Consider the following 12,158-nt stretch of genomic DNA (forward strand, 5'->3'; position numbering starts at 1 on the left):
AATGATGAAGACATGTCTAGGGAAATCTGTTAATCCAAATCTGGTTAAACTCAGGTCCTCACCCATGTCTTCAAAAACACAAGCGTTTTATTGGTACCAGCTTTTGTATATGCCTTATTCTTTTGCAATTCTCTGGGACAGTCCCACAACTCAAGATTTTCCTGCTGTCTATTGTATTCTGTTCTCTGACTGTCACTCTAAGGTAAAAAAATCTCCCAGTTTCTTAAAACATGAGAACAATTTTTCAGTGGGCTGGTTTGAGGTAGCTTTTTCTGACTAAGGATTGAAGAGTTGAGTTTTAAATACATTCGTTACAAAGTCTTTTATGTTTATTGTTTCTTATTAGATGTGTGAGAAGGCAGCTAATGAAGGATATCTCCAGAATAACACTGTGCTAAGAAAAGAAACAACTCCAATGACTCTAACAGAGCTGTTTCCATTTGAACCAGCTGAGGTCCCATTTCCGTCTCTGTTTTTCATTAGCTATTGCAAATACAATAAATTTTTCACAAGTGACATTGTTTTTCAGTGCTGTAAAGAACAAAATCTGTTTTGTCGCTGCAGTGTGCAATCATTCAGATGGCTTTCATTAACCATTGCAAAGAGAAAGCAGGTTTTTCAGATACAAAATATTACCATAATTTTTGTCTTTTGTTTATAGTTCTTGGAAGACTGGCTTGCAAGTGTTGCCATCCAGCCTGCTGGTATCTTGTCAGGTCAACGCTGCAAAAACAAGGTCCTTTCACCGGAGCCACACAAGTTACCTCTCCCAGCTACAAAGAGGTCTGACTGTTCCTGTCTTTTTGCCTGTAGATCTTCTGTGTACAAATCATTTACTGAAACATTGCAGAGCAACACGTGTGGGAGAGTGGGATCAGAAACATATGTGTGGCCTTTTCTGTAGCTGGCATACCACAATACTACGTAGGCTCTAAGGAAGTCTGATGCCCCACTCCTCAGTCTGGCAAAGGTTTGCCAAACCCAGGAGAGCAGCCTGAGATCCAGCTGGTGCTGGTTGTTGCTCTGGTGAAGATCCAACTGCAGCTACTTCAGTATAGAAAGAAAATATTGACTTAAAGTCACTGTCCTAGCCTATTTTCAAAACCAGCTTTTCAGCCTGGACCTGTGTAAGGAATAGAGAGAAGTTAAGAGGATGTGACCAATGTCTTGATTAAAGAGGGACAGGAGAGGATGAATATGAACAGTGAATTGCAAACCCCTTTGCCATTTTCAGTTTAATCTCCCCAGGTTTAAATTACACTTGGTGAATTATCCAGCAGAAGTCCAGCAGCTTTCCCGAAGCCTGCAAGCGTGGGGCTGGGTGTGCTCCTCACAGCAGCAGGGCTTGCTCCAGGCTGCAGGCATTAGTTTGCAGGCACAGAGGGAAGGGAGAGCTCACAACACCCAGTAAACTTGTCTTGTCCAGACTCCTGGCTATAACTGTACTTAATTTCTGCAAAACAGGATTGCACTTCTGCAAACTCCAGTCTGCTTGGAGCCGGGAACGGAATATTTTGTGGATGTGTATTTTTCTCAGCTCTCTGCCTCTGACAAAAAGGCAAAATCATTCATCTTGATTGACTCAGTGAGTAGTTCTGTCACAAGTCCCTTGAGGTTGTATTTATACACAGTGATTTTTTTTTACAGACTATTTAGAAGTATTTTAAAATAATTTATAGTGTGTTTTAATAGAAGTTCAGGTTCTGCTTATCTCTGTTGGCACTGTTTGCATATTTTTGTATGGAAAGGCAGAATTGTATCTGGTTTAATTTTCATGGAGCAATACATCAAGCCATACTTGTTGCACATGTTGATAGTCAGAGTAGGTACCTTTATCTGTTGCTCATTGATTATGAACACAGCCCATATATGCTGACAAGATGCTGTAGCTATGGATATAAATTTGTGCAGCTCCTCATCACTTGGTTTTTCAAAATATCTCTAATTTGTAGGGATCATGGGTATTATTAAAGATGACATGGAAAAGTAAAATTAGTCGTGTACTTTCTGGGAATCAGGTCCAGATACTTCCCAAGTTTCCATCAAGTCAGGAACTGGGTGTTAATTTTAGGTCCTTCTCTTGAGAAAAATATTTTTAAGTCTATTTCTCTAATTATTGCTGTAGAACTGGACCTGACAAGGGCTGGCTATACTTGGACATAGAACCTTCAGCTGATTTTTCTCTATCGTAGTAATACAAGTAAAATTTTTGGCCAGATGCTGCTTTTGGAGTCACTAACCCAGCACAGCAAGACCAGTTCTGAGCACATATCTGAGGTCTTATTATAATTTTATTTTTTTAAACACAGTCTCTCTTATTTGAAGAACTCAGGGAATGTCTAGACCTTCAGAATAAATGTGAATTTAGATGACAGAATGGCACAGCTGCAGATTTGGAAACCCAGTGCTCCAGGCCTCTGTTGTTGCAATGGAAAGCACATTAAGAGAATGTGGGAAATTCTGGTTTTCAATATATCTAAGCAAAAATATTTTCTTTTCTCTCTTAATGACAAAGCTTGGACTTATTCCCAGAATCAACTCTGTGGAGAATTTATGCAGTGAAAAGGATTTAGATGAGTACCAGAAGTATCACTGTATTGAAATTGCATCTGAAGTTGGGCCTCACGTCCTGCCCGAAGCGTGCGCGCGGCTCATAGTGAGCTTGTCAGCCCGAATTCACAACGGCGCCGTCGGTAAGGACCAGCCTGCACAGGCAGCTCGGCTGGGCAGTTGCTGGTTTTCCCTTGAGTTTGTAGGATTTGTTGATTGTAGAGCTCTCAGCCCGCAGTAGAAGTGAACCTGGTCAGCACATGGTATCCATGGATGCACAGGGTACATCCCACTGAATCCTATGTGTGCTACAAACACCTCTTGGTGGCATGAATCTCCGAGTTCATCACTCCTGAGGGGCTTCATGGAGCAGCATGTCAGGGACCATGGCAGTGATTTTGTGTCTTCTGAAGAGCGTTTGTATCAGATGCCTTTACCATATGGCCAAGGGAGTAACTTTCCTACTTTTCTGGCTGCTGCAAAATGACAGAGAAGTTTCTAAGCCCTCTCTCTAGATGATGTAGGCCAGCTGGATGCCTTAGTAAGATTCCAGGCATGATGGCACATAAGTCAATATACTGGAAGAGATTCATCAAGAAAACCTTGATGATGTTCCAACAAGAAGGCAGTGGCCGGTGGGGTTTGAAGTTCCTAGGCAGTCTCCTGGACCCACCATGGAAAGATTAGCTGAGCTCAGTGGCTCACAGACCTTCCCAGGTATTTGGCCCAGAGAAATGGAGCTTCTCTGCACTTCCAGTAACAGGAGGGGCCTTTCTGAACAACTTTGGTGGCCTGCTCCTTTCAGGGAGCCATGCAGCAATGCCTCCAAAGAGATAGAATCTACTTGGATTGGGTGATTTTTAGAAGGACTGATGCCTCACTCTAGTATCAGGTGATGAGGTCATGGCTGTGCAACCAGTATACCCCTCATTTAGGCTTGGGCTGTGCTAACTCCCCATTAGCCTAATTCCTGAAGTGATGAGATTCCCCCAGTGAAATGCAGCACTTTGGTTTTTTAGTGCTTTCCAGAGCATTCTGGGAAAACATCCTCTGTGAGTTAGCAGAGCATCTTCACTCAACAAGTTAGTCCAAAGTGTCCAGAAAGAGACATAGTATACAGATGCAGACTAAGTACAAGATTGCAGATTATGTCCCATGCTCCAGCTAGATGCAGATTTGTAGCAAACTTTTCTAGACTTCAGGATATCTCCATCTGGATCTACACTTGCTACTCCCTTTTTGTCCTACCCCAAATGCCTGCTGAAGGCAGTGCCTTCAATGTGGCAACTGCAACACCAAGACTTGTGCTGGTGTCTGATATACCATCACCATTGATGCTACACCATGAAATGATCTAAACCATGGCCATCATCAGGTTAGTGAACCCCTGATAAGAATAATCAAGCTCTTTCCTACCTATTTCAAAGTGTGAAACCTGCAAGCTGATGAAAGCAGTAACACTCCTTGACAACCAAACCTGTTTCGATTTTCTTTCTCCTTGCCAGCATGTAAGTGCAATGCCCAAGGCTCGCTGAATGCCAACTGTAGTAAACTGGGGGGCCAGTGTCAGTGCAAAGCCAACGTCGTGGGACGCTGCTGTGACACCTGCTCTGCAGGCAGCTACGGCTTTGGCTTCCATGGCTGCTACGGTGAGTGCTCAGCAGCCAGCACCACTACCAGTACCACTAGCTGGCTCTTCACCCATACCTCAATTTTTAGGGCTTTGAATCCCAGATTATGTGTGAAGCAATATAAAAAATGTTTCCACAAATAACAGATTTTCCATCCCTGCTGCCTGGCTGCCTTTGAGCAGCGTCAGCAATGGGATGGCTTGGCAGGAATACTTTAAGGACACAGCTTTGCTTTTGGTGTTTTCCAGCGTGCGAGTGCCACCCGCAAGGCTCGCTGAGCACACTGTGCGACCAGGTGACGGGGCAGTGCTCCTGCCGCCGGGAGGTGGATGGCCAGCGCTGCAGCCGCTGCTTGGCTGGGTACTTTGGATTCCCCCACTGCCGTCCTTGCCCTTGTAATGGCCATGCGGAGCTGTGCGACCCTCTGACTGGAGTGTGCCTCAACTGCCATGGGTTTACAGCTGGAAGCCACTGTGAAAGGTCAGTTGATGGGCGGTGCTGCAAAGCTCCCCCAGACACTGGTGCTCTCCAAAATGCCTGTGTAGCTGGGGGTCTACAAATGCATTGATGACCTTAACAGGAAACATGTACCCAAACCAGGATGAAACCGAGCCTGGCTACTGAATGTCAGGTACCTATTTCTTTGGCAAATGCATGTGGGAGTGTGCATGCAATGCCTGTGGGTGGACTGCAGGTAGGGCATGCACTCAGCATTGCAGTGGGCTCCCTGCAAGAAGGCATTTGAGACACGGAGGCCATGACACCACATGCTTGGAGACACACACAAAGCGCTGCATGTGGGATAAACTGACTCCTGCCAGCTTTCAAATTGCCAGCTTTCAAATTTAAAATTCAGCACGAGGTTAATCAAGAGGCTAACCTCGTGCTGAATACTCATTTTAATACCTGCAATTACCTCTAAGGAACATAAGTAAACATGCCCTGTTTGCTGGTCGTATTAGTTCCATATCAGCAGCAAATGACTTTACCCACATGTTCCAGCTCTGTTCAGAGCACTGCTCCTATTTTTTATTCTGTACACTGGAAGCAGTATCACAGTTCAACATGGACATCAAAATTAAGTTTGTTTAGTTTAGTTTGGCTGTACTGTACCTGTCATTCACTTTTAAGAGGATTTCCCCATGAAACCTGTTGAGCTTTTCCTGCGGTGCTTTTAGACAGTACAGTCTTTGGCTGTTGTACTTGTAGACGGCAAACAGATTAAAAATGGGAGACGGAAACACTTGTTGCCCTGTGGCTCTACAGGATCTCCAGACCCCAGGGGGAGGATAATTAGATAGCCAAGTCTTTTAGCCTTGCCTGTATACATATGGAGAACTGTGTTCCCATTTGCCATAGTAAAGCAGATCAAAGACAGGATGCTTCAGAAGCCACTGTGTTGCTGTTGCCGCAGCTGCAGAACCACAGGGGGTTGGGATGCGGAAACAGCAGTGGTAGGAAGGGTGGCTGAGCCCCCAGGGAGCCTTGAAAGTCTCCCACCAGTCCAGGTAACAGCACAGCCACCAGCACCTTGAAAGAGCCATTTCCCCAGGTTTGCAGAACATGTCAGACAGAGCATGGCTCAATACATATGTTCCATCTAAAATATGCAGTATTCTCTGAGTGCTCGTTATGAATCATTGCTTTTTTTGCCTGTGCCAGCATTTTCTAATGTCATGCCAACCACTCTGTGTATGTCTGTATAGAAATAGATGAATATATGTGCTGATAGGCAAATATACAGAATATTTACATGGCAGGTTTTAGCTGCCTACGCAGAACATGTGTGATATACCATATCATAATCATTTAGATTAAAATTGTTCCAGAGTAGGTGAAAGTCTTCCCAAACACTCCTTGAAAGGAAAACGTGTCTTTTTCTTTTTGCTCCAGATTTTGAGAATGAAGCTCTGATTTTCCATTTTAGAACACCTTTGAAGCTTGATATATGTATACCAACTGATGGAGATAGCATTACAATGATCTGGAATATTAATTTAAATATATACATATAAATTGATTCACCTGCATGGAGCACTTGACAATTTGTCCTGCTTTGTGTTGACTGCTTTGGCAGGTGCATGGATGGCTATTATGGAAATCCTCTGGATGGAGAACCCTGCCGCCCATGCATGTGCCCAGGGGCACCTACAAGCAATAGGTATTTTGCACGTTCCTGTTACCAGGACTCCCAGTCTGCACAGCTAGTCTGTAATTGTCTCGAGGGATATTCAGGTACGAAGCAAAGTAAGGACCAGTTTTGATACTACTAAAATTAACATAAGAGAAAAAAATGATCATCCTCCATCTGTCATATGTTCAGAAATAACAAGTGAGGTAATGGTAAAAAAACAGCTAAGAAGAGTTAGCACTCAGGTTTAGTGAAATTATGTGGGTAAGTTCTGACTAAGAAGAATGGGAATTGTGCAGTTAGTGTTTTAAAAAGGGATTCACCTATGTGGATACAGTGAAGACATTAATTATTCTGATGTCACTCTCTGGAAATCTCCTCTCCAGGGGCACTCCATTAATCTGGTGGGGAGTGCGGGGAGAACTGCAGTTGCTCATCACCTCTGAAAAAGAAGCATTGGAAGCCCAAATGGGAAAGAATAGGGCATCAAAAAGAGCTGATAAGATTTCCTAATCAGAGAAAGTCTTTCTCCATGTAGAGGAAACTCTTTGACATTTATGCGTAAAAGTGACTGCTTCATGGTTCAAATGGTCACTTTAGAAATGAGATTTCTATTCTCAGCTGTCTCAAATGCAGATATTTTTGCAGCAAACTGATTCCTCATTTCCTAAGATCTTGTTGACTTAGCTTGAATTGCTGAAGTGAAAGCTGAAGATATTTCCCTTCCCCTGGGCATTAGAAAGATCTCCTGTGATGGGACCAAAGCTTAATGGGAAGCACTGCTGAAAATTAAACCAATGCTGTCATCTTTACTTAGGCAAGGTTCCATTATAAGTCAAGAGTGGTTTTGCTTGAGTAATTGTCATAGGCCCAAAATTATTCTTGTTGGTACTCACCCAGGGGACTTCTGTCCTCACAAATTGCTGCACTCCTCAGTTTTGGACTTTATTCCTCCTGCTCCTTTCCAGCAAGACTTGGTCACCTTTGTGGCAGTGCTCTCACTTTCTCAGAGATTGAGAAAGGCTCTGGGTCCTGAGGAGCACAGTGAAGGAACAGAGTCCTTGGCTGAGGATGAACCAGTGGATGTGGTTCCAGGAACACCAGCCTGCACAAAAAAGGTTTTTGAGATGCAGAGGTAGCACCCAAATCAGAGCAGGCATTGGGATGAAATGCAGAAATAGTTGTAATGCCAGCAAACAAGGACAGAGCATTTCAGAGTTCATCTGAACTCCTGGGCACCCCCCACCCTCCAATGCTGCTGTTGGAGTGAAGGGCCAACGAAAATCCTGCAAATATGGTCAACCCTGACTACTGCCATTGAATGGACTTCAATGAAAAAAGATGTTTGGAGGTGTTGTGTGAGGGGGCATCTATTTGCTCTTGCTGAAAGGACTTCCTTGGTATAAACAACTTGGGATGAGGAGGGTGCATTTCCATCAGGTTTCAGTGAGGAAGATATAATTTAAACTGATCAGAGGATTAAAGGGCAATGGTCTCAAACAGGTGGATATTTTCCGTTGGAAATGTGCATTTGAACAGGCAGTCTGAACCTTTTAACAATATTACTGGAAATTACATGTTTCACTTGAATTGCCATCAGCCAGCAATTATTTTTACCTTCCTCTGACAGGCAATCAGTGTGATGAGTGTCCTAGTGGATTCTACAAAAACCCAAGCAGCCCTGGGCTTGACTGTGCACCATGTCCCTGCAACAACAACATTGATTTGACAGACCCAGAGTCCTGTAACAGGGTCACCGGGGAATGCACCAAGTGTTTACACAACACCCATGGTGCAAACTGCCAGTTCTGCAAACCAGGTTACTTTGGCTCAGCCCTCAATCAAAACTGTCAAAGTAAGTAAGTAACAGCACTGCAACTGTGTTTTACTACCAAGAAATTTTTTAACAAAAATAGGCTATAAGGAGAGGCTAGACCTTGGAGGGAGAGCAAAACTAAAGCAGGTGAATAGAGCAAAATATAAGGATCACAAATATATTTTTCTAATTACCAAATATATCAGTGATACAAATAATATGACATCTATTAAATTCTTTGTAATCCAAGTCTCACTAAATCTCATACTAAATATCACTCCTAGAGAATACTCATTTGTGAAATGAAGGCCGTACTCACTGTTAGAAAAATAAATATTCATTCAGCTTATTCAGGAAGGAATCAAAAGTAAAGGAATCAAAGATAATTGTTTATCCACACCATTGGCTGATGCCAACTAAGCAATGCTCAGTTAGCCAGATGATCCCTTGCTGAACTTCCTGCCTTACCAGTTGTTTTCATTAAGTGGCTAGAGTGAGAGTGTTAAGGCAATTTAATAAATTCCATGAGGACTCATCAATAACTCAGCACTTTGAACAGAACGGCAGGAGGGTAAGGAAAAGCAAGGCACAAGCTTCTTCACAATTTTTCTCAATAATCATTTTCAGAAATGTGCCTGATCGAGGATTTAATTTCTATGGCCAAGATAATCATAACTGTAGTCAAGAAACTGTTTTTCTGGGAATCTCTAAAATATAGTCCAAGCCCATCCCTTGTTCATTCTTGGAAGATGTCTGTTAGAAATGGTTAAGCAAGAACTTCTGGCTCCTCACAAGGAAGGCTTTTTAACTTACTTGGCTTACTGGGGATTCCCACACTGGATAATGCCTACTGTAAATCAACTTATCCTTACCCAACATATTTAACATTGCATTCTAATAAGATTCAAAATTCACTGAGCCTTCATTTTTTGTGCCTGTATTAAAAGTGTTGAACATTCACAGTAAGTTTTCTCAAAGCCATATATAAGTCATTATAGAAAGATAGGTAATGTGTATTGGAGTAAACGTGCTCGAAGTCACTAGAAAGAAACCTACAGCAAGGGCTTTATATCCAGCTCTGACTGTCCATCAGCTGTCTGTATTACTGTCTGCTGTAGTAATTGTCCTTCTTTTTCCAGGCTGCATGTGCAATCTGGCAGGTGTTCACCCTGCCATGTGCCCAGGGGGGGATGCAGCCTGCCTGTGTGACCCAGCCACAGGAGCTTGTCCTTGCCTGCCCAATGTGCTGGGTGCCACATGTGACCAGTGTGCCTCTGGCTACTGGGACCTGGCTAGCGGAAAAGGATGTCAGACCTGTGACTGTGATCCAAAAAATTCCCAAAGCAACCAGTGCAACCAGGCAAGAAAATTACTCTGCTTTCCAGGAATCAGGGTGCTGGTGTTTTGACATGACAAAGTGGGGACCCTCTTATTAATGATGATTGTTTTTTTGTCATACTCCCTGAAAACAAAAAATTCTTTGAAAGTTTGTAGTTGGTGCAATCACACTGTGAGTCATTAAATCAAAAGTGCTGTTCTGATAATGTGGCTTTGCTGGTAAGCAATTTCTCTTTGCCTGTTGTTTCTTTGTCAAGTGGATCTTAGAAATACTTTGTAAAAAGATGTCACATAGGAAAAAACTGCCTCATAAATATGCATATAGGGAAGAAAGAAATCCAAGCTTGGACCCCAGAGTCTTATGAGTATTTTTAAAGTGTTTATTTTCATAAAGTAGCAGCTGTGGCCATTACATTAATCATGCCTCATCTAGCAGACTACTAGAGTACCTTTTCTCATCTTTAATTCCTGTGCACATTTTAGGATTGGAATGTAGAAAAAATTAAACAGAGTTTCAGAATGGAGAGGTGAAATTGTGATCCCATGGAGTCAACAGCAATTTTGCTATTGACTTCAGAGCACCAGGAGCTTATCCTAAGGTCTTGCTGATGTGTTTGCACATTTTTCTTTCAATATGCTCTCAGCTTGTTCCAGTTTATTTAGTAGATTTATTATTTTTTATAGCAAACTTAGTTCTTGACCTCAAAGAACTACTAGCAGTTATCAAAGTTGTCATTCCCTGCAGTTTAATTTAACAGCTGAATTACAAAATAATTTTTCTAGGGCAATGTGCATGATATACCTTCGAGGTTTTCAGTTACAATTGATATATTGTGTAGTTTAAAGTTGAAATGTTCAGATGAGTACTTTGATCCAGCAAAAATAAAAAAGTAGTCTGTTTTGCAAAGAAAAAGAATCCTCTCAGATGACAGTCAAAGGATGAGTTCTCAAAGGGCATCAGTAGATTGGATCATACAAAATCTCTGACATTAGTAAAGTAAAGCCATTTCTCAGACTGCATTTTGTTTTCAGAACCTTCAGGAGGAAGACAGGAAAGTTGGGCCAATACTGTATAAACCATGGTGTTCAAAGACTGTGGGCAAGCAGTGTTGCTGCAGTCCTTGTACAGCTGAAATAATGTATATCCAGCCCTATGGCTCTGCTGGAAGTTATTCAGTCCTAACTGTCTTTACAGGTTACAGGCCAGTGTCCATGTAAGCCAGGTTACAGTGGAAGATGCTGTAATGAATGTGAGGAAAACTACTTTGGCAATCCCCAGATGCATTGTGCTTGTAAGTATTATTAAGTGGGACAATTGGATTAGAAACTGCCTCAACATAAATGCTTACCTTTTATATTCACAGGGCATACATGTAGAGAAACAGCCTTTCATATACTTGTGTGTATGAGATGGACATCTATATTATCTATATTGTTATTTCAATGGTTAAGATGGAAGTCAGAGATGAAGAAGAGCCATTACTGTGCAGCCCAACTTGCTCTAACTCAAACACTGGTTTGCTTTTATTACCTTGAAATGCACCTTTTGCAAGCATTAATCCCACAGAAAGGGAAAAACTGGATGTAACCTGTGTTCCTTTCTTGCAGCATGTGAATGTAACCTGGATGGGACCCGCCATCCCACGTGCGACAAAGCCACCGGCGCGTGTAACTGCCGTGCTGGCGTCACTGGCCGGCTCTGTGACCAGTGCGGCCGCGGCTTTGAGAAGGACTTTCCCTCCTGCCGTCAGTGTCATCTTTGTTTTGATCAGTGGGACACTGAAATTGCTGCCCTTGCTCAGACTGTGCAGGGGTTAATGAGGTTTGCAGCAAAGCTGGAAGATAAAGGAGGACGAATGCCCAGCTGTGACATGCGCTTCAAAGCCTTTGAAGATGCCATTTCTGAAACTGAACAAATTTTGAAACATCCTGTCCTTTCACTGGAGGCCCTTTCAGGCATCAGGGATTTTCAAGGCTACCTTCAGTAAGGGCTAGGCTGCTCCTGAAAAAATCCCTTGGCTGAGAAACTGTCATCCCCCAGACTCCACCAGCTTTCCCTACACATCAAGTCCCACTTCTGATCAGCACACAGATGCTGGACTACTAAGTCACTGTTTTCAATAGATCTGTGAACAAAATAATCCTTAATACATGCCTAACCCATACAGACATAATTAAATGCTGGAATTTTCCAGTTCATACTAAAGGTCTTCTAAATAAGGCATTACAATTAAATGTTTCTGTTTATTTATAAATGTATCTCTTGCCCTCTAAAATATTGTGCAACTCAGTTCTAGTTTAAGAACAATCTAGTCTGACTTCTGCATACTTGTATTTTCCCCTTCAGACAAAAAGTTACACAGATGGATCCCCTTCACAGTTTGCCCCATGAGTTTCCTGACCTTAACAAGAACATAGAAGATATTGGAAAAGAAGCTGACCTAGTGTTTGAACTTCTACAACAGAAAATACATCTGCATCAAAGTTTTCATTACTTGAACTTCAAAGGTAAGCCAGCATTGAATTGAAATGGGTGGACATTTTCCCTGAAATTCTGGGATTCTTTCTCATCATTAAACCATACAACATTTCAAAGATCCCTAGATTTTAGCTTCCTGTGGTAGCACAAAAATGTTGACACTAACAACATTTTATACTGACTTTCCAAATTCTCTTTTATCTTAAAATGCTG

General features: G+C 42.4%; 2 protein-coding genes across 5 annotated transcripts in view; one reads left to right on the plus strand and one right to left on the minus strand.

Moving 5' to 3' along the window:
• Nucleotides 1–12,158, plus strand: part of LAMB4 (laminin subunit beta 4) — a 40,445-nt gene that overhangs the window by 16,305 nt on the left and 11,982 nt on the right. The window contains exons 17-27 of the mRNA XM_048300523.1: nt 662–783; nt 1,465–1,585; nt 2,516–2,693; nt 4,056–4,199; nt 4,430–4,661; nt 6,259–6,416; nt 7,943–8,167; nt 9,268–9,488; nt 10,662–10,758; nt 11,075–11,450; nt 11,814–11,974. Coding sequence (XP_048156480.1) covers nt 662–783; nt 1,465–1,585; nt 2,516–2,693; nt 4,056–4,199; nt 4,430–4,661; nt 6,259–6,416; nt 7,943–8,167; nt 9,268–9,488; nt 10,662–10,758; nt 11,075–11,450; nt 11,814–11,974 — 2,035 coding nt within the window. The remainder of the gene's footprint in view (nt 1–661; nt 784–1,464; nt 1,586–2,515; nt 2,694–4,055; nt 4,200–4,429; nt 4,662–6,258; nt 6,417–7,942; nt 8,168–9,267; nt 9,489–10,661; nt 10,759–11,074; nt 11,451–11,813; nt 11,975–12,158) is intronic.
• The window catches only part of LOC125324540, a 35,269-nt gene that overhangs the window by 6,611 nt on the left and 16,500 nt on the right, over nt 1–12,158 (minus strand). For all 4 annotated transcript variants that reach the window (XR_007203029.1, XR_007203027.1, XR_007203026.1 and 1 more), the window contains one exon: nt 7,209–7,417. The gene's annotated coding sequence lies outside the window, so the exon portion shown is untranslated. The remainder of the gene's footprint in view (nt 1–7,208; nt 7,418–12,158) is intronic.

This window comes from Corvus hawaiiensis, chromosome 4 (assembly GCF_020740725.1).
Source record: "Corvus hawaiiensis isolate bCorHaw1 chromosome 4, bCorHaw1.pri.cur, whole genome shotgun sequence".
Lineage (NCBI taxonomy): Eukaryota > Metazoa > Chordata > Aves > Passeriformes > Corvidae > Corvus > Corvus hawaiiensis.